This window comes from Arvicola amphibius, chromosome 12, assembly GCF_903992535.2.
Source record: "Arvicola amphibius chromosome 12, mArvAmp1.2, whole genome shotgun sequence".
Lineage (NCBI taxonomy): Eukaryota > Metazoa > Chordata > Mammalia > Rodentia > Cricetidae > Arvicola > Arvicola amphibius.
The window spans coordinates 3,597,013-3,618,867 of record NC_052058.2 but is presented as its reverse complement, the minus strand read 5'-3'; the positions used below and the strand labels follow the sequence as shown (position 1 = coordinate 3,618,867).

The following is a 21,855-nucleotide window of genomic DNA, read 5'->3' as shown; positions in this document are numbered from 1 at the left end:
TCTATGTAACAAGAAATAAGGTGTAAAAGGAGCATTTCAAGGCTGGGGAGATGGCTCTGCGAGTAAAGTACCTGATTGCAGTCACGAGGACCTGAATTTGGATTCCCACAACCCATGTAAAAAGCTAACCCTGAGTGAATGCCTAGAACTCAATGACCAGCCACCCTGGCCAAATCCATGAGAACCAAGTTTACTGAGACCCTGTCTCAGAAAATAAAGGTGGAGCGTGATTGAGGAAAAACACCCGGCATTGACCTCTGGCCTCCATTATGTGTATATGCTCACATGTACATGTGTGTGCACATGTATACACACAAACACACACACAAGCATTTCTTTATCGTCAGAATTTTAGACTAAAAAGCTGCGGGAAGGACTGGCGTGGTCACTGCTGTCACTTCATTTCCTTGGGTGATGTCCTCACCCTGCACGCTGACTACTCTGCGAAGGCCCAGCCTCCATTCTCTCCCCATCTTTCTTTTGATTGATGACACAGAACAGGGAGCCCTTAACCTCCCCATAAATTCCTGGTGAATGGCGCCTGGAGGGCTGTATGGGCTGTGTTTAGAATAACCAGTGGTTGAGTGATCTCAGATCGCTGGAAACTGGAATGAGAATTCATGTAGCTTGTCCTCAGACAGGGCCTGGCTCCTAGAGAGCACTGAGCAAGCAGCCCGTGCTGATACTTAGCGATCCTTGTGTTCTAGATCGCCATTGATAGCACGGCCAATGAGATGGAGCAGAGGGTTGAGCCACACAATGATTACTTCAGCACCCAGTTCCTGTTGAACTTTGCTGTCCTCGGAACACACAGCATTACAGTGGAGTCTTCGGTGAGAGACGCCAATGGCATTGTGTGGAAGACCGGCCCCAGAACTACCATGTTTGTCAAATCCCTGGAGGACCCCTATTCCCAGCAGATCCGTCTACAGCAGCAGCAAGCCCAGCAGCCTTTGCAGCCGCAGCCACAGCCACAGCCTCGCAGTGCCTACACCCGGTTTTAAGTGTGCTCCAAGCACACTGCACACTCCCACACTGCACAGCCGTCAAGCTACGAGAAGAGTCTGTATCTTCGTGTACATTGAGTGTAAATGTCACGGTGTAAAATCCATCACTCACTAATTTCTGTAATGTGGCATTCTGGAGGTTGTTTAAGAAATCACCTGGCTCCCAGCCAGAAGATTACACCTTTTTCATTTCTTAAACCCAGTCTTCTGCCTCACACTTAGCATTTCTGTTGTAGTGTTCTTTCTGGTTGGTGAGCTTTTCTTCCAAGAGTGGTCACAGATCAGTGGTAGATTTGACTGGGTCTCTACCAGAATGATGGTGCTGACCAGCCCAGACCTGGAGTGGGAAATCCTGTCTAGTGCGTGCAGGGTTCATTCAGGGCCAGAGACTGAGGCCTTCAAAGGGACTGGAAATCTGTGGCCCCTGCCTTCTCTACTGGGAACCTGTGGTCCACAGTCCAGCTTCCTCCTGCATTGTTACCACCCCCTGTCTGTCTCCTGGACTAGAGCAATCTTAGTTTTGGTCTTTAATTGATCCAAAATTTAATTTCTATGTAGTGTGTTGGTTTTTGTGGCATGTGACTATAACACAGATGTTTTACGTTTTTTCTCAAAGTGAACATGGCTCCCATACAATGTCCTCCTTTTAATGTAGAAGGGACAGACCCTTCCCTGTGGTCTCTACTGAAGGAGGTATGGACTCTGCACTTGATGTCTAGATAGCAGTTTGCGTGGCCGGTGCTCAGGGAACAGCAATTGATGGTTAGCCAGAGAAGCCCTTTTTCTGTTTCAGTCCTGGTTGACAACTGTGTGACAACATACTTGAACTTTATACCGGGGGCATGTTTAACTGTCCTTGTGTAATTGCTCAGTGTTTGGAGACCACGGTTAGTAGACAGGAGACCTGAGCGTTGCCAATAGCGGTGGGTGGGGTGCATTGCAGCCACGGAGAGTGTGAGCCCTGGATTCCTATGTGAATAAATCTCTTCATTTCTATGCCTGGGTCTTACTTTGTTCTCTCCACAGTCATTCTGATAGGAGGCTTGAGTTGCTGTTTTTAAACACCGTTTGGTTTTTTGTTTGTTTTTCCTGTCACATTACCTCTGGGGCTGAGAAGTGATTGACAACTTGGGTTCCCCTGAGGTCACTTTGCTTTATGAGATGTTGCTCCCAAATAGCAAATTCTGCTTGTCATAGCATGTGCAAGTCTACAGTCTCCACTGTAAGTGATGTCCCCCAGCGCCACCAAGAGCACAGAGTGCACAGTCTGCACTTGGTCAGCGTCTGGGGACACTTCCAGAGCTCCACAGAAGACCTGTGTGGAGCCCGCTGTCCTTTGCTGAGTCAGTGCTCCACTTTGGCTCTACAGTGAGTCTGCATCTGTCTCTATAGAGTCAGACTTTAGTCTCTACAAAATGACTGAATCGGGCTAGACTTCTCCAGTCTAATTTGATTTATCAGGTGACTGAAGGACTAAAGATGAAAAAATTGGGGAAATAATGTCTTTAATGACAGATTCAACTAAGGGCCAAGGACCCCCATCCCACTTATTGTACCATGAGCCTGACTGAGTCCTCAGAAAAAGACTTTGGTGGCGCAGGCCTTTCTTTATTTTTTTAATTTTATTGACTTTTTTTGAGCTCTGCATTTTTCTCTGCTTCCCTCCCTGCCTTTCCACTCCCCTTCAACCCTCTCCCAAGGTCCTCATGTTCCCAATTTACTAAGGAGATCTTGTCATAGAAAAAGACTTTTTATGTTTGCTTGGTTTTGTTTATCTGTTTGGTTTTTTGAGACAGGGTTTCTCTGTCGCTCAGTCTCACCCTGGAGCTCACTCTGTAGACCAGGCTGGTCTCAGACTGCCTCTTTCTCCTGAGTGCAGGCATTAAAGGTGTGCTCCACCATGCCCGGCTTCAAAACCTCTTTTAATAACATAAAATTTGGGGAGGTCACAAAAGAGATTGGTGGCTTACTATATTTGTTTTCTTTCTGGAGAATTCTGCCATGAAACAGTACTAGAGGCCTGAAACTCACTCTGTAATGCAGGCTGCTTAAGAGTAAAAGGGTAGGGGAGCATGATGATGCACACCTTAATCCCAGCATGGTCTACAGAGAGCTCCAGGACAGCCGGAGCTACACAGAGAAACCCTGTCTCGAAAAACACAAAACAAAACAAAAAAGAGGTTTTGATAGTTGTGGTTATAAACTCTTGGGTTTTGTGTACTGGGACTCCCTGCAAGGTTGGAAAGCAATCAAAATAAAAGCAGGTCCAGATAGTTGAGAGTGGAAAAGTAACTGACTGTGGAGCGGACCCAGGAGCAGGGTCGCCTGACTCTCTGTGCAGGGCAGCATGCGTTTATATTTTTAACACTAATGAATGAAAAGAATGTTTTAAAGAAGATGAGCATGCTAGTTAGAAAATAAGCATGTTTCCCAATTTGGTCATAAACGTTGTGCAGCCTCGTGGCTGTGAGGGCATAGTCCTTGCGCCCACACTGCCCACATTCAAATTTACTTTACCTAAGTTTGTGACCTTAGGAAAACTAAGTACTGGGTTATTGTTGCTATGATGAAACACCATGACTAAAAGCAACTGGAGATGAGAGGGTTTATTTGACTGACTTATCCTGAATCACAGTCCCTTTAGGGAAGCCAAGGTTGTAACTCAAGCAGGGCTGGAGGCAGAAGCTGAAGCTGAGGCCTTGGAGGGGCACCGCTTCCTGGCCTGCTTCCCGTGGCTTGCTCAGCGTGCTCTCTTAGAGAACCCTGGCCAGGACCACCAGCCCAGGGATGAACCACCCACAATGGGTTGGGCCCTCGCTTGTCAATCACTGATTAAGAAAATACTCCCAGGCCTGCCGACAGCCCTGGGGGAAGACATTTCCTCAGGTGAGGCTCCCTCCGCTGAAGGCTCTAGCTGGAGTCAGGCTGGCCTAAACCAGCCAGCACACTCACTGTGCCTCCCTTTCTTGGGCCCTGACGTTAATGGACACACAGAACACGCCTACCACGCAGCAGGCACGTTGCTCGCTCTGGGCATTGCTGTGTTGTCACTGTCCTCAGTGTGAGGGTCCAGCGGCAGAGGTGGCTGTGGCCTCCCTCCTCACCTATCCTGTGCTGGCACTGCAAATGCTCACTTTGCCTGGCTGGGTCAGTCCTTAAATTTCCTACCAACACACTTCAGGCTCCACTGAATAATAAGATAAAATAATTGAAGTGGGATTTCTTACCACTGCCTGTTATAAATCAAAGCATTTTAAAGCAAATATACAAAGAAAATCATACAGAGTGGTTTCTGCTACCACCTTCAGTGGCCATGATGATACATTGACTGGTTATATTCCGGTGTAGGTGAGGTCTTCCTTCCGGTGTAGGTGAGGTCTTCCTGTGTGACCTGCCGAGCTCGGAATGACCTAGTGGCAGCCATTTGCCAAACTGTAAGCGTCACTCTTTACCTTAACACGTGACTCTGGAGAACTGGGTTACTGCCTGTTGGTATCTAGAACTCAGCCAGCCCTGGGTGGAGATGGTGGGAATGTTCTGGATGTGCTCCATCAGCCACTGGCCACACTGGCTACTCAGTCCTGGAGAACAGCTAGGTCCGAAGAGGGCGCTGGGATCCCCTGGAACTGGAATTTCAGATGGTAATTGGCCTTGTGTGGGTACTGGGAATTGAACTCAGGTCTTTTGGAAAAGCAGCCAGCTCCTAACCATTGAGCCATCTCTCCAACCCGTTTCTGAAATCTTTATAGCATCCTCCGTGTAGCAGGAGATGATCGTGGGTCATTAGGAAACGGCCATTGCTGACATTCCTTCCTTTGGTTTGGAAAGTGTCTCTCAGACAGCTGGGAGCCCCTCTCCTGATGCAATGCCCACTGCTCTTGCCAGGCTGCTGGGTGACTTGAGTCCTTTAATGTCACACTGCCAGAGACTGTAATCACAGGATCATGTGGGCATCATCAGATCTATCAATGTTTGCTGTGTCCCCTGGGATGCTCCAGAGTCTGTTAGCCGGGCCAAGATTGCACTGTCAGGGAAGAAACGCACCTGGGCTCCATTGCGGGCTCTTGTTAGGGAAGAGCCTGCTCTCAGCACTGCCCCACCTCCGCACCTCAGTGACTGATGAGTGCACCTTTCCTCCCGCTGAGCAGGGAAAGTAACTCACTGGCATCCCAGCTCTGCTGCTTAGACAGCAGCTTTGTCCAAGCAAAAGTTTGTGAACTCAGCTAGTTCCCAGATTATACCCAAAGCTTGGCCAACAAGACCACAGCTTTGAATTCATTAACTACTGAGCATGTACCAAGTACCGGATGCTGGAGGTACAGTGGCTGACCAAGCTCTTTGAGGTCAAGGCCATGCCATTTCCTGCTTCTCACCCTGGGGTGAGCCAGGTGCTAATGAGAAGCCTCCTCTGGCCTTGACAGCTGAATAAACCTGCTCCCTCAGAACCTGGCTGATTTCTCCCTCTGGATGGGGATCTCCAGGTAGCTGCTGGTCCCTCTGGGACACCGCACTCACTAGTGCCTTTCCTTCAGTGTTGTTCAGCTCCACATGCTCAGGTTTCCCTTCTGTCCATTCTGAGCCATTCCTAGCTCTTAACATGCCTCCAACCTCTGTGGGGAAGACAGGAAGTCCTTCAAAGCTTGGGTTCCTCCTGTCTCCAACTGTCCCACGGTGAACATCCGAAGGCCTTTCTGTACCTCCCAGAAGACCTTCAGCCAAATCCACCAGACAAGCTCTCTTGTTCGCCTCTGTGACCAGCATCATGCCTAAAGTGTGTAGAGTCAACTACTGAGAGGGCTGGCTTGAACATGGAGCCTTGGGTACATGGTGGCACAGGTCAGTGATATCCCCTGATGTCCTGTGCCCCTCAGCAGCGCCTGGCATGTCTTGGAGTCTCCCATCTCACACCTCTGACTCTTGTTGTCATCTGTCTTGTGGAGCTAGTAACTACCTGCCATAAAGCCCTGTGAAGACTCATGCTAGGTACCATGCAGGATCCTGTGTCTGGCTAGTCTTCACCTTGAGTCACCTTTCCCATGTGCCCTGGTAGCAAAGAGGCTTCATGGAAAGAAACAGCTGCATCAAACCAAGAATGTTCTGGGCCATTTGAGGACCCAGGGCTGGGGAGGAATATATTCTCTGCTCTTACATTTCCATTCCTCAAACTTCACTGTGGGTACAGCCCTAGGCAGATGTGGGGCCATATATCTTCACCAGCACGGCCAGCTGACTGGGGCTTTCTGGGTCTGAGGTATCTCCAGACACCTCAGCTTACACCCACGGCTAGTTGGTAGATCCTGCACTGCTAACATCACAACAGCTCCATTCTCATGTTTTACAGTTAGCCATCCCCTCCAAACACAGCGTGAAGGGAGGAGATAGTTTCTGCAGAGATGCATAGATTGAGGGTGAGGAACAGCTTGGGAGTCTGTGAAGACAATCTATACTAAAGATCATGTGTTCCTGAAGGGCCTTAGGACAGGTTTGCCCAGCCACCAACCAAAGTTTCCCAAGGCCCCTCGGTATGACCTTGGTCCCATGCCCTCACATGGAGGCTTTAGCTAAAGGCTTCTTCCAGGACTGCCTGGGAGATTGAGTGTGGTCTCCCCCACCAAGTACCTGCCCCCCAGAGGGGTCTGGCCTATAGATAAAGATATAAAAAACCCAAGAGACTACTTTTCCTTAGAGCAAGTAGCTAGGGCTGTGGCCCAGAAGGGAAGTGAGGTCTTGGAGAGGATGCACAGAGCAGCCCTGGTGATGTGGGGAGGGCCCCTGACTGCTGGGGAGAGAGGGTGAGGAGGCTGTTCCTTGTGGAGTTTCTGTGAAATGTACCCTGACGGGGGAGGATGGCCTCCTTGTGGAAAGAAGGGGCTGCCCACAGCGCTCCCTTCCCCCTAGTCCCAGTACCCCAGTTCCCAGCCTCACACCTTCCTGGAGTGCAAACGACTTGACTTTCTACCTTGTCCTAATTTGTTCCAGTTTGGAGCTGGGGGATTCTGCCCACTAGGTTGCTGGTGCAGCTCAAAGACAACTCTCTCAAGAGCTTGCACACTCAGACCCAGCATGGCAGTCACACTTGCTCTTAACACCCTCCAGGTGTGACCACACTGCAAAAATAGCACCCTGGGCAACACAGCATGAGCGTGCTGTGTGTCTCCGTTCAACTCTTTTTCCAGCCCAGAAAAGGCAGGTTGTCCATACATGTCATGTCTCCGTGTTCCTCCGCAGCCAGCTTCGTTCACGTTTGCCCAGACTACTCAGACCGCCGGGCCCTGGAGGCTGTCCTCACCGGACAGAGTGGTGGCTAATATTATTTCCTGTTACTAGGCACAGACTCCTCTGGCTCTCCATGCCCCTTCCCACCCCCATCCCACATGCTGGCTGTTCTGTCCTGAGTGAGCTGCTTGCTACTTCCCTCACCGTCAGAGACAAACTTTCTGAGTGTTCTGGGTACCACGCCAGTGTAAAGATGAGGGCATGGCCTGCAGATGCCCGAGAGGCCAGTGCAGACTCAGTGTACCAAGGGCTGAGTCTGAAATGGGAAGAAGTGGCCCATGGTGAAGCTAATGCTTTCAAGAACCTTTCTCCTTTAAGCCAGATGTGATGCTGCACACCTGTCCCCAGCACACCCAGAAGCAGGACTGGGAAGCCCGCCTAGGTTACATAATGAGGCCTTGTTGAAAGGGAGGAGAAAAGGAGGTGGAAAATGGGGCTGGGAAATGGCACAATCAATAAAGTGCTTGCCACACAGGCATCCCCAGCATCCACAGAAAACCCGGGTCTGCCAGAAATACCTGTAGTCCCAGCCCCACGGAGGGAGATACAGGAGGAGCCCTGGGGCTTACTGACCAGCCAGTCTAGACGGCTGTTGAATGCTGTTGAATTCTGTTTCACTGAGAGGCCCTGTCTTTAAGTAAGGGTGACTAAGGAAGAAAATCGACATTGACCTTTGGCCTCCTCAACCACACACTTGTGCACACAACACAGGCACACTTACAAACACACCCAAGAGAAGCAGCAGGCAATGATGCTAGTTGACCCTCACTGGCCTCGGGCAGCAGCATCCTCCTGGCCAGAATGTAGAACGTCGTCTTTGGAAGTCCAGTGGCGTTCTCATGAGTTGACAGAGGCCCTGCTACATCAAGGTCCTCAGGGGATTAGGTGACACACACACAGTGCCTTAGGACACTCCTGATATCGGGAATCTGTTCATCCATGGTGCTGAGGTCTGGGAGACGTGAGGACACCATCAACCAAGAAGGTCTGTGACCCGCCACTCAGAAGACCCCATGGAATATGGAGAGGACAAAAGTAAGTAACAACGCTGTGGGATATTTTGATCACACTCCTGACACTCCCAAGACTGACAATAAAGTTTACTTTGAATCAGAGGGTGGAGCCAGCTACTAACCAACCAAAATCAGCCACAGAGGCTTTGGAGGACTGAGGACGTATAGAGAGACACAGGAAGTTGTAGGGAAAGGCTGAGAAAAAGGCTCTGCGTTTTCGGATGAGGAAGGAGAGAGGTCTCTTGGCGTCTTCTCCATCGTTTCTCTGATCAATCAGGTTCTTACCTGATATCTGACTCCCGCATTTTTATTGATAAAGAATCATTAGATGGGGGGCTGGAGAGATGGCTCAGTGGTTAAGAGCATTGCCTGCTCTTCCAAAGGTCCTGAGTTCAATTCCTGGCAACCACATGATGGTTCACAACCATCTGTAATGACATCTGGTGCCCTCTTCTAGCCTGCAGACACACAGACAGAATATTGTGTACATAATAAATAAAGAAATATTTAAAAAAGAATAATTAGATGAACGCTTCATAATAAGGACACAAAAGGAGAGGAAGACAAGCAGGGGCTTCGCCTCATCTCTGTAAGCCTAGCCCATGAGAATGGATGAGAGGCACCAAGATTCCTAAGGCTCAAAGCTGTCACTACCCCTTTACTGCACTCCCCCTCAAACCCCTATTGCATGCCCACTCGAGCCCCTAACCCACCTGCTTTCACCTGAAGCTTCTGCAAGGAATTGTGGCTCTTAGGACCTTTATCTGGGTAACTAGCCCAGTAGCAGGGAACCTTGCCAATGCCCCAGCTCCTATTCTCTACCTAGGCCAACAGAAAGTAGTCCAGCATAGTTCCTGCCCAAGGCTTCCTGAATAGCCTGGTCTCCAACACCAGGTCTTCCCAGCCTGAGGGTGCCTGGGGGAGTGGAGGGTTAAAGCAACAAGGGAAAACAGCCAGCACTGTAACGTCCGAAACACTGAGAAACGCCAGGAATAAATGTTGGCTGCAGAATAAGGCGGCAGTGGGCTGGCCATGGCCACTTGTGACGTGTTGACTCCCAGTTCATTCCCAGAAACCCCGAGCCTTTGGGCCACTTGCGTGTCAATGTGCAGGGGTGGCTCCCTCTACCTCTTTCCAGCACGATGTAGCAATCTTTTCTCTTTACCAAATCCAAAGTCCTTTCCAGAAGCCATCCCTAATGCCCCCAGAGCTGGAGCTGCCCAGCCTCCACCCTTCCTTGACCCTTCCCTGTGTCCTTTCCTAGACTATCCCCCACAGAGGTGTCGGGGGTACATCTTCTCATTCTTGGTTCCTAGTATGGTGTCTGGCATATAGCAGGGCTGTTGATGATATTTAATTACTTAGGAGTCTGATTCAAATGATCTAGCATTTAATGTAGTTTCTGGTCCTCCGTGCCAGGCCCCTGACAACTGGCTATAAATGTGAGAGCTATTATTGCCCATCTATTTCCTGGTACTCCTCTGCTGGGCCTCAAGTCAACGGCAGCTGATCCTAGGCAGGGCCACAAAGGCACATCATCCCCTGGGGTGTCCCTGACGTCTGAGAGGTAGTGGAGGCTGCTCCTTGAACAGCTGGACTTGGGCTTGTCTCCTTTGTGGCCAAGGCGCAGCTCCGCCCTTGCTCCTAGGTTTCAGTGTCTCCTCTGCCCCCAGGTTGTGGGTTGTAATTAGAAAGCTCTCAGAGATCCCTGAAAGGACTTGCACTGCTCTGTAGGACAAAGGGCATTGTGTCACCACGGTGTAAGAGTGAGGTAATTAATGTGAACGAGGAAATCATAAGGGCTGATTCCCAGAAGCACATTGATTTAAACCACAAAAGCTCTTTGGAATGAGGCTTGAGAATTGTAAAAGTCTGAGCAGTCAGCAACCCCAAGGGAGGGAGCCACACACCAGGCCCTGCCTGAGACTCACTCTGGGTTCCTGGGGGCTGGGTCGTCCCTCAGGTGTCCTCAGTGGTGATAGCGCTGCGGTGCTCCTGGGGGACCCTGGTGACCGCCACCCTTTTAGACTTTCTCTAGAAAGAGCGAAGAATTGGCTCTCCCACCACTCAGTTCATTCTCCATGCTCTGCAGGACGAAAACATCGCTGGGTGGAGGAAGCCCTCCCACCATGTTTGTCTCTGAAATCTGCAAAGTGGACGTGAGTTCCCATGCTGCTTAGCAACCACAGAGCCACACGGGCGCTCTGCATCCATGTGAAATAAAATTCACCTGAACAGTCCCATCATCCTGGACTGCACACACGGAACTGCCCGTGTCTTCACGCGTGGCCCACACAGCAGGTAGTCAGAACTTGTAAGAAAGGGAATAGAGCTTCTAAATGGCAAAAATCACCACAACCAACACAGGAAACAGTGGGGGAAACAGCGTCCATTGCCCATCAAGCTACATGGGGTCACACGTACTTGTAATCCCAGCACCTGGAACTAAGACAAGACACTCTTGAATTCAAGTCCAGCCTGAAAACCTAGTGATGTCCAGACTAGCAGGAGCTACCTGGGGAGACTCTGTCTCAAAAAACAAAAACAAACAAACAAAAAAGACAAAACAAAACAACAACAAAAAAACTCATCAATAAATAGACATGCAACCCAACAGAAAAATGGGCTGAGTACAAAAATGGTTAATGAACAGAGCACAGGAGCACGTGTGCACATACACACACACACACACACACACAAAATAAAAGAAGTACAAATTTAAACAACAAATTTAATTTTTAATTATGAATGAACTCAATTATAATTATAAATGCAAGCCTTTTTAAAAGTAAGATATATAAGAATGTGTAAGTGTGGTTCTGTTTTTATGCAGAAAGCAATACAGTACTAAGCCACACATTGTTAAATGTGTCCAAAGAAAAGAGGGGCTGGGGGATCCAGTTCAGGAAGGTGGATCTGAGCAGGGCAGATGGAGCTGGACAAGCCACAGGGCTTTCTGGGGCAGTAGCGGTGCTAAATTGGGTGATGGCTTCATGGGTATTTTATTTTTCTTGTGTGTGTGCTTTATTATATAAGGTAAAAAACATTATATTTATTTAATACTTGATGAAAACAATTGTTGAGTTATTTTTAAAATTCCAGTTCTGGCCGGGCGTGGTGGCTCACACCTTTAATGTCAACCCCAGGAGGCAGAGGCAGGTGGATCTAAGACCAGCCTGGTCTACGTGGTGAGTTCTAGGACAGCCAGGGATATGTAGAGACCCTGTCTCAATAAATAAATAGAATAAATTTTTAAAAAATAATAATTAAAAATAATAATGAAACCCTTAATGGTAAATGTTTACTTAGAAAACACTCATAAGATTTAACTTTCAGTAGGCCTGCAGTAAGAAATGCACTCACTCCGACTGATTACTTGCTGAGATAGGCCACGGGGATGGAAAAAAGCATATGTTTTATGATGAACGCCCTGAAACGTAAGTGGAAGCCACAGTGTGCCGGGCCCTTCACATCTACATAGCAGAGCACACAGCCCCAAACAGGCTTGCAAACTCCTGTCCAGTGTGTCTGGGGCTTCCCCTTCTCCTCGGTCCAGCCTCCTCTGGGATGATGTCGGTGGGGAAAGCATTGGAAGCCCACAGCCCTCAGCCACGCCTCTGTCAACACCTCCCAGCTGTCTTGGGGTCAGACAGCTGAGAGGATGGACAGGGAGCCATGCTGGGGGGGTGGAGGGCTATACTGAGTTACACTTCTGTGGAGGGCATGGGCTGGCAGGTCTGAGCATGAGATTGCTAGTCTTTACAAAATTCAATCCATCCCTTCTCTTAGAGTCCGTCACCCAGGTCTTCAGGAGAGCTTTTAGAGACAAGCAGGGTGACCAGCGGGTTCCCCAAGAAAAACCTCATGGACAGAAGCTGCTTAGAGCTAAGTAGTCACTGAGGAGCTCCCCAAAAGGACTGTGGGCTGTGGGACATCCCACGAACTCACCATTGTGTTCTGGGTCACACGGTCCCCCTGGTTCCTGTCTCCTCTTCCCCGATCTCCTGTACTCTCCGTAAGGTCCTGTGGTCCTTTACTGGGCTTAGCATAGTCGCTAGGGCTCTGATGGATATCTACTCCATGATGAGGGGTCTAAAGAAGCAACCGCGGGCTCCCCTCAGCAACCTCTTCAAATGGTGTCATTCCAAGATACTCTCAAAGTATCCATTGTCAGGGAGACTCTTGGAGAGGGCACTGTCCCAAGATGGACACATCCGGCATGAAATGGGGCTGGCCCCTGCAAAATCAACAAGGAGGAAGACATCATACACAGGTATAGGACAGGAACAAACGGCCTCCACATTCCAGCTTAGCAATGGGGCAAATGAAGTCAGAAGTCTAGACAGAGACGAGCAAGGACCACCTTCCCCAACTAGCAAAGTCCACGAAGTTTCCAAGCCTAAGATGCCATAACTTTTTGTTCTCTTTGTTTACTGAGTTCACTCTGAGGGCATGGGCTCCCTTCCCCGATGGCATTTCCTTTCTTCCTTCCTTCCTTCCTTTCTTTCTTTCTTTCTTTCTTTCTTTCTTTCTTTCTTTCTTTCTTTCTTTCTTTCTTTCTTTCTTGTTTTCTTTCTCTTGTTTTTCAAGGCAGGGTTTCTCTGTGTAGCTCTGGCTGTCCTGGAACTCACTCTGTTGACCAGGCTGGCCTATGAACTTGTATACATCCACCTGCCTCTGCCTCCTGAGTGCCCTGATAATATTTTCTAATTGGAAATCTGTCTGGGAAACTTCTCCTGACACCAGCCTGTGTCGCACTTTCAGACCCTGCCAGACATAGAGCGGGGAACAGTGGGAAAGGGAACCAGGCAGAGGTCGGCACACTCGGAGGGGAGGCGACAAAGGACACAGAGGGCCTGGTGGCAGCAGAAAAGAGATGGAGCCCCCTGTAGGACCCACCTAGTTCTTTCCCAGTCTGTCTTCACTGAACCGTGGGAGCAGAACCTGTATGTCAGTCAGGTGCTAGGGAGTAAGGGATTCAGGACAAGTAGCCGGACAGGGAGAAGACAGGGATTCAGCGGTCTGAAAAGGGGGGTGAAAAGTCACAAACATCATGCGTCACCACGCTCAGCCTGGCCTGGGTGAACATTTCCCAACAGCAAGGCAGGGTGAATTGCCCTCCTGGACCTCCTTGGGAAGGGTGTGCCCTGCTGCCGCTGGGAGCTCTCAAGGCTTCCAGGGGTGGCTGTGGGGTCACAGTTGAGATGAAGATCTCTCACCATCTCTTACCTAGTAATCCAGGTATGCTATGTCTGGCTTCCTACTGTTTCCCATGTCACGTGGCCCTGTGTCTTCAGACAACTGTAACCCACAGCCTCATATCTGGGGCAGGTCCATGTAAAGGAGTCTAGCACAGCCGATGCAAAGGTGACGGTGGACAGTCCAACGCTAATCAAGGGAAGATGGGGAAAGAGAGAGAATTTTTAGATATAAAGAGCCTGAGGGATTTGTTTGGTTTTTTTCTGATGTCTTTTTAGTCTAGTATACCGTATAGAGGGAGGCTATTGTATCGTATAGAGGGAAGCCGTTGTATTGTATAGAGGGAGGCTGTTGTACCTTATAGAGGGAGGCTGTTGTACCTTATAGAGGGAGGCTGTTGTACCTTATAGAGGGAGGCCGTTGTACCTTATAGAGGGAGGCTGTTGTACTGTATAGAGGGAGGCTGTTGTACTGTATAGAGGGAGGCTGTTGTACTGTATAGAGGGAGGCTGTTGTACTGTATAGAGGGAGGCTGTTTTACCTTATAGAGGGAGGCTGTTTTACCTTATAGAGGGAGGCCGTTGTACCTTATAGAGGGAGGCTGTTGTACCTTATAGAGGGAGGCTTTTGGAGGGCTTTTGTTCATTAAGAGTCCAGGTTGGGGATGGAGAGATGACTCAGCAGTTAGGAGCACTAGATATTTTTACAGAGGACCTGAGTTCAGTTCCCAGCACCCACATGGCAGTTCACAATTGTCTTTAACTCCAGTTCCAGAGGATCTGACACCTTCATACAGACTTATATACAAGCAAACACCAATGCACATACGATAAGAGTAAATAAAACATTTTTAAATGTATTTTTAAAAAGATGCTTGGTTGGTAAAAAAAACTAAATCCAGGGCAATGGGGAGAAAGAGATGGGCAGGCAGACAGACAACTTGTGGGGAATTCTGGAGTAGCTCAAGGGAAGAAGGGCTGGTGACAAATCTGGGTAGTCAGGACATGAGAGCCTGGTGGCACAAACCTTCGTTCCTTACGTCCAGGTGGAAGCCTTGTTAACTATTATCTTTAAGAGATGGGACCAAATTAAGTTTTGGCTTTCTGGGACCCAGAGAAAAAATGGGCAGACGGCCCAGGTGCGCGCTCTCTCTCTCTCTCTCTCTCTCTCTCTCTCTCTCTCTCTCTCTCTCTCTCTCTCTCTCTCTCTCTGTGTGGTTCCCTCGCCACACAGCTGAGCTTGGAGTTCTCATTCCAGTTTCATGAATTTTCCCCTTATAATAAATAAAATATAATTGTTTATCTTTTAGCTAGCCTGGTTATTCCCTGAATTGAGTTAGCGTCTACAGTTGGCACCTGATTCATGGGGCTCTGGTCTCCAGTGGCTCTAGCCAGAACTCCCGCAGTGGCCCTAAGTATCTGCTAGATGCAGTCCTTCATATTTTCTCATTAAATGTCTCAGCTGGCTTCTGGGTCCAGTTTTCCAGTGCTCACAGACGCTCAGGCGGAACACGGGCTTCCCCGGTTGTCTCTGTTCAGCATTTGTGCTCGTGTGGCCACCAACCCATCAGGGACCTCCACAGAGCACACAGTCTGTGATTTACACTAAACAACTGTTTTTAATCTGAGCATAGCTTTCAGCATTTAATGCTAAAATTCAGATTCAAGCTGGCCACGCGGCTACAAGTGCACCACAACACCTACTGGCAGGTAATGATTATAGCAACTACCCCAGCTCAAACCAACCACAGGTAAGATTTATAATTTAAAATATAAATTATAAATTTATAATTTAGAAGGGCAAGATGACGGACAATTTAACCATCCAGGAGTTCAATAGCCTTTTTGCTTATACCATGTATGATGTTATGCAAGGTTGATAGGATTTCCTCCTGTATCCCTCTATTTGGTTCTGGGTATTAACTTTGTCCTTCATATTTTCTCCTTAAAAACATAATAGGGCCAAGAATGAGGCACTTTTAGAAATGATACAGTCTTTACAGACTGATAATATCCAACAAAAGGGAAATTCAGCACTCTGGAGAAAGATACAACCAATTTGACAAACAAAACCCAGTCAAATGAGGCACTTTTAGAAATGGTACAGTCTTTACAGACTGATAATGATCAACTAAAAAGGAAATTCAGCACTCTGGAGAAGGGTACAGCAAATTTGACAAACAAAATCCAGTCAATGACAGAGGGTGCTGAGACATTGTCTGAGAAAATTCGTACTATTGAATGTACTAATTGGACTCAGATGGTTATGATAGATTGACAGAATGTTTCTCTAGGAAGGTAATATGCATGCTATAAAAATCATGTCCAAGGATAAAACCTTATATTTACTGGACAGACAGGAGATCTAGACTTTACAAAAGGCAGTGGTAGAAAGATTTGAAAAGATTGAGGAATTTATCGAAAGGTACAAAGGCAAAATGTAGCCTTATCAGTATGTACCAAACTCCAGGATAGTTTACCCAGAGTTATACCTGCTTTTCTGGTGATATCATCAGAAAGAACATCTAGCACTATATGCCCTAAGGTAGTCAAAGAATATATATGGAAGCCCATATGTATGACTGATCTAAAGCAAATTAAACAAGCAACTGTATCTTATGGAATACATTCATTCTTCATTAGGGAAATGGTCAAAATGTGGGCTTCAAGCAACAAAGCAATGCCACAAGACTGCATTCAGCTAATCTCAGTGTTCCTAGAAAATGGATCACAGTTGCTTTGGAGGTGTTACTAGAGAGAAGAAGCAAAAATTTTAGAGCAACAGGCAGAAGCAAAAGGACTTGAGATTTCCCAAGATCAAATTCTGGGTGAGAGACTTTACTCTGATCCTCAGGATCAGTCTCTTTACGGTGAAAACACCTTGTCCCTATGTAGCACAGCAGCTTTAAATGCTTGGGACAGGATTCAGGAACTAGGAAAGAGAATTTAATCATATATTAAGGTTAAACAGGGTCAGAGTGAACCCTTTAGTGACTTTTTACAAAGTCTAAGGCTGTACAGAAAGGGGCAACAGACCCAGAAGCTAGATGTGTACTAATTGAATCTTTGACTTTTGAGAATGCAAACTTAGAATGCAAGAAGATCCTTGGGTCTTTAAAGGTCAGATCAGCACCAATGGATGAATGATTCTTGCAAACAATGAATGTCGAGACACTTGACTATGGTACTGAAGCTTGGGTAGGGGAAGCAATTTCCAATGGTATGAGGAGACATCAAAATGCCAAATGTTTTAATTGTGGTAGAATAGGGCATCTGACAAGGGACTGGAGACAAGGGATTCCTAGGAATAATATCTCCTCTGGGAATGGCAAGAATAGGAGGACTCAGGCTTCAGATATATGTAGGAGGCATGGCAAAGCTGATATTGGACCAATGAATGTAGGTCAACAAAAGACAGACAAGGCAACCTGATACCACTGGGAAACTCCTTGGGGGGCCTCTTGCAGGCCCCCATGATGAACATGATCTAATCATTCCCAGTTACTGTGGAGAATGTGTCTCATCATGAAAATTTTAAAAAATCCAGTGCTTACTGTAAAAAACCATATTGGTCTGGATGATGAAATAGATTTGGAGGATGGATCAAACACTCCAGTAGGAATTAGAAAACATATATTCTGGCAGACTTCTATAAATGATCAAAGACCAAAGCTAAGAGTGTGTATAAATGGTATTTTTATTAAAGACTTACTAGACATGGGTGAGGATGTAAGTATTATTACTCCAGAATCCTAGGAACTGGAGCCCTATCTCAAGTGAAACAAATCATGAGATGGGTCAAATGCATAGGGACAGAAGGACAGAGATAGAGGCCAAGATCATATGTAGCTAATATTGCAGTGAATTGGTGGGGTTGTGACCTAGTGCAGCAATGGAATACCCCGATTAACATTCCTGCAGCCCCCAAAACTTATGTTTCTGGGGAAGATATTAGAAGATACTATAGACAAAAGTCACCAGCCATTCTAGCTGTACAAGAACACAAAGCAATTGACAAACCTTTGGAGGTACTAACAATCCTGCCTTTAAAATGGTTAACTGAGACCAATATGGGTTAAACTGTGGCCTCTAACAGAAGAAAAGCTGCAGGTTTTAGAAGGGCTGGTACAAGAGCAACTAGATGTTCACCATATTAAAGAATCAACCAGCCCTTGGAATTTTCCTGTATTTGTTGTTAAAAAGAAATCTGGAAAATGGGGAACAGTGACAGATCTTAGAGCTATCAACAAGGTTATTCAACTATGGGCCCTCTACAGTCTATAATTCTTTTGCCTTCTCTGTTACCAAAGGGATGGCCTCTCATAGTTATTGATTCAAAGGATTGTTTCTTCACTATACCTTTACAAGAAAAGAATATAGAAAAATTTGCCTTCACAGTGCCTATTTAGAATAATTCTCAGCCTACTAGGAGATATCAATGGACTATCCTCCCACAGGAGATGCTCAATAGCCCCACCCTGTGCCAATACTTTGTCAGTCAGCCATTGGACATAATACATAAGCAATTTCCTAAGTCTATAATTTACCATTACATGGACGATATTTTATCTGATTTAAACATAGATACTCTAGAAAGAATGTTTGAAGAAGTAAAGAAAGTTTTGCCTAAATAGGGATTACAAATTGCTCATGAAAAGATTCAAAGAGGAAATTTTGTTAATTTCCTAGGTTATAGAATAGGTTTACAGAAAATTAGAACACAAAAGGCACAAAATTGGAGAGGCTGGTTGTGGACTCTTAATGACTTTCAAAGATTGTTAGGAGACATGTCCAGTCTATGACCAGTTGTTGGGATAACACCTGATCTAATAATTCATTTAAATAAAACTTTAGATGGTGATAAAGACTTGAATAGTCCCAGAGAATTAACAGATGAAGCAGAAAAGGAATTGACAATTGTTGAGGAGATATTACAGGAGTCACCCGTGGATAGGGTGAATCCAAATCTTTTTTTTTAATTTATTTATTTATTTATTATGTATACAATATTCTGTCTGTGTGTGTGCCTGCAGGCCAGAAGAGGGCACCAGACCCCATTACAGATGGTTGTGAGCCACCATGTGGTTGCTGGGAATTGAACTCAGGACCTTTGGAAGAGCAGGCAATGCTCTTAACCTCTGAGCCATCTCTCCAGCCCTGGTGAATCCAAATCTTAATTGTATTCTAGTCATATTGCCTTCCAGAATTTCTCCCATAGGAATTTCAATGCAGAGAAATTATATTATCTTAGACTGGATCTTTTTACCACATAAACCAAGTAAAAATTTAAAAATTTTATGTGGAAAAAGTCTCTGAATTAATTATAAAAGGTAAATTGAGATTCTGTCAATTACAGGTATAGACCCAGCAGAGATTATAGTGCCTTTTACTACTGATGAAGTAAAAAGTTATGGGAAGACAATGAACTATGGAAAACAGTTTGTGCTAAATTTTTGGGAGGAATTAATAGCAATTATCCCAAAAGCAATAGCCTTTACCTTAGAAAGATAGCTTCTTGGATTCTTCCCCAAATTGTACATGATGCACCAATAACTGGAGCCCGTACATTTTATACTGATGCAAATAAATCAGGGAAGGCAGGTTACAAATTAGAAGATTCAAGTAAGGTAGAGCAAAGTCCTTTTAATTCTGTCTGGAAGGCAGAATTATATGCTATTCTTATGGTACTAAGGGATTTTAAAGAAACTCTCAATATAGTTACTGATTCATAATATGAAGAAAAAATTGTCTTGCATATTGAAATTGCTGAATTTATACCAGATGATACAGAATTGACTTCATTATTCATTCAGGTGTAAGACATAATCAGGAATAGGCTTTGTCCTATATACATAACACACATATGATCCCATATGGGTCTGCCAGGTCCTCTAGCACAAGGTAATGCAGAAATTGATCAATTATTGATTGGTAGTGTGTTGAAGGCCTCAGAATTTCATAAAAAAATCATGTCAGTAGCAAAGGTTTAAAGAAAGAGTTTTCTATTACATGGCAACAAGCTAAGGAGACTATAAAGAGATGCCCTACTTGCTCTTTCTATAACCAATCACCATTGCCTGCAGGGAGTAACCCAAAGGTACTCAAAGAAATGAGATCTGGCAGATGGATGTGTTCCACTTTACAGAATTTGGAAAATTAAAATATGTGTACCACAACCATAGATGCGCATTCAGGTTTTCAATGGGCAACTGCCCTGAGCTCGGAAAAAGTTGACTCAGTAATCACACATTTATTAGAAGTTATGACCATCATGGGCATTCCTGCACAAATAAAGACAGACAATGGGTCAGCATATATATCTAAGAAAAAGAAATGGTTTTTTGCTTATTATAATATAAAGTATATTACAGGTATATCAAATTATCCTACAGGTCAGGCAGTTATAGAAAGGTCAAATTGAACTATAAAGGATATGCTGAACAAACAGAAAGGGATAAAAAATACCCCCAGAAATAGATTGTATAATGCTTTATTAACCTTGAATTTTCTTAACTCTAATGAGAAAAGAACAACAGCAGCAGAGAGACATTGGATAATGGAAAAAAAAACTTCAGAATTTAATCAACCAATATATTTTAAAGATGTGTTGACCTCACAATGGAAACCAGGAGATGTGCTATGTTGGGGAAGGGGTTTTGTTCTTGTTTCCACAGGAGAAGAAATACTATGAATACCATCAAAATTAATAAAGATTTGCTTTGTAAAAGAGAAACCTCTTGATAAAGAGAGATAACAGTTCATCCACAATGGTGACAACCATACAGGTGGTAGGAAAACAAAGTAGGGGTGGGGCAGGGTTCTGCTCCTGTTTTAACAGGAAAATTCACATCTTCAAAAATTCAAGAGACCCTGGATGTTTGGATGCTGACAGAAGGAAAAATAACTATCCAATAAGGATCATTGAGAAAAAATATGACTTAAGAGGACAGGTGATCAAAACATATACGTTTAAATATACATAAGTATATTTATGAATATATAGAGCTGGATTTGGAGTTGGACAATAGCTCTGTAATTCTCTAAACTCAAGCGTGTTGTTAAAAGGAACATTCAGACTTTCTGTCTCATGACAGGAGCCATCTGGTATGGAACAGAAGGAAGACTTTAAGAAAAATTTTACTTTCTCCATGTTTATTTTGTCTATATCATATTCTTCATTGAAAGTATGTCTATATGAATAATGTTTAAGTTTTTCATGATAAGCAATAGAATTTCCTACAGATCCTTTTCCTGCAGTAATCTTTGAAGTTTCCAGGAAGAAGATGGGGCCTCACAGCAACAGCTCCACCTGGTTGAGATGACGTCATGATGCTGACAGTGCTGCTCTAAGACCAGCTTGGGGTACCAGCTGCTGACATGGTGCACCTTCTCATGACGTTCTGGCCAGAACTCCAGATAAGAACTTTGGAAAAAACCCTATCAACTGCTCAGAAACTGTTTGCAACTATGCTAGACAGTAATCTTGAAACTTAACCACCACTTTACTTTTGCAGGATCCCATAAAGAGAACATCGCCCCCACGATGGCGGGAAGCAGTTCTAGAGGACAACGTCCACTCTCACAAAAAAGTTTGTGCTCAGGGTTGGGAACACTGTCTAGGAGTTGTTTATTATCAGTTGTATAAGGTGGAGGGTTGGGGTAGAAACTATGTAGGCTCAGAGATAAAAAAGGGGGGGATAATAATAGTGATTAATAAAGTGAATACTTGTAAGCTATTATTTATGAATAATTTTCATTGGTATAATTTTTGTATATTAATACAACTTAAAATTATATTTGTTATTTCTGTTTACAATATTTGTATACCTATGCAAAGTTATTTTGTCAGTTTGTGTATATGCATGTTTCTACCTCTGTTTAGGACATTTTGTATATTGATACAACTTTTAGGATATATTTTTATATTGCATTATATATTATTATTACTTCTGATCAAGATACTTATACATTGTGTACATTTTGATGTCATTGTCCTCATTTGCTGCACATTTGTTTACGGATTATTTAATATTCTGACATGAAATCTTAGTCTTTAAGTTATATAAGTATTAAATATTATAGGTCAATAGTTGTTCATGTTTGCTATACATACAGTCAGATTAATTAGGTTCTTTAGATACATAAAGATTGTATTCTGCCTAGATAGGTAGCCTTCAACCACTTCAAAGATCTGTAGAACATAGCATTTAAATAATTTACGGTTCTGTTGACATGAGACATGATTGCTCCTGACAGCACCAATCTATTTCTGAGAGAATGTTGAACACTGAAGACATTCCATTCAGAGTTTGTTTTCTTCTTGGCACTATTGGCTTTTGGGCAAGGAACTGCCCATGCCTC

At 45.2% G+C, this 21,855-nt stretch overlaps 1 protein-coding gene and 3 long non-coding RNA genes across 4 annotated transcripts in view; 3 read left to right on the top strand and 1 right to left on the bottom strand.

Annotated features, from left to right (window-relative positions):
- The window catches only part of Ints7 (integrator complex subunit 7), a 57,617-nt gene extending 55,614 nt beyond the window's left edge, over window positions 1-2,003 (top strand). The window contains exon 20 of the mRNA XM_038349213.1: window positions 708-2,003. Coding sequence (XP_038205141.1) covers window positions 708-1,004 — 297 coding nt within the window. The 3' untranslated portion in view covers window positions 1,005-2,003. The remainder of the gene's footprint in view (window positions 1-707) is intronic.
- Window positions 2,004-7,770: 5,767 nt separating this feature from the next.
- LOC119827392 lies at window positions 7,771-12,815 on the top strand. The gene is made up of 4 exons (XR_005287660.1): window positions 7,771-8,318; window positions 10,389-10,597; window positions 11,399-11,484; window positions 11,633-12,815. It is a non-coding gene; the product is annotated as an uncharacterized LOC119827392 (long non-coding RNA).
- LOC119827393 lies at window positions 8,723-13,531 on the bottom strand. The gene is made up of 4 exons (XR_005287661.1): window positions 13,196-13,531; window positions 12,245-12,533; window positions 10,228-10,382; window positions 8,723-8,754 (listed from the first exon to the last, which is right to left on the bottom strand). It is a non-coding gene; the product is annotated as an uncharacterized LOC119827393 (long non-coding RNA).
- LOC119827390 lies at window positions 12,901-21,806 on the top strand. The gene is made up of 3 exons (XR_005287658.1): window positions 12,901-13,537; window positions 20,737-21,083; window positions 21,751-21,806. It is a non-coding gene; the product is annotated as an uncharacterized LOC119827390 (long non-coding RNA).
- The last annotated feature ends 49 nt before the right edge of the window (window positions 21,807-21,855 follow it).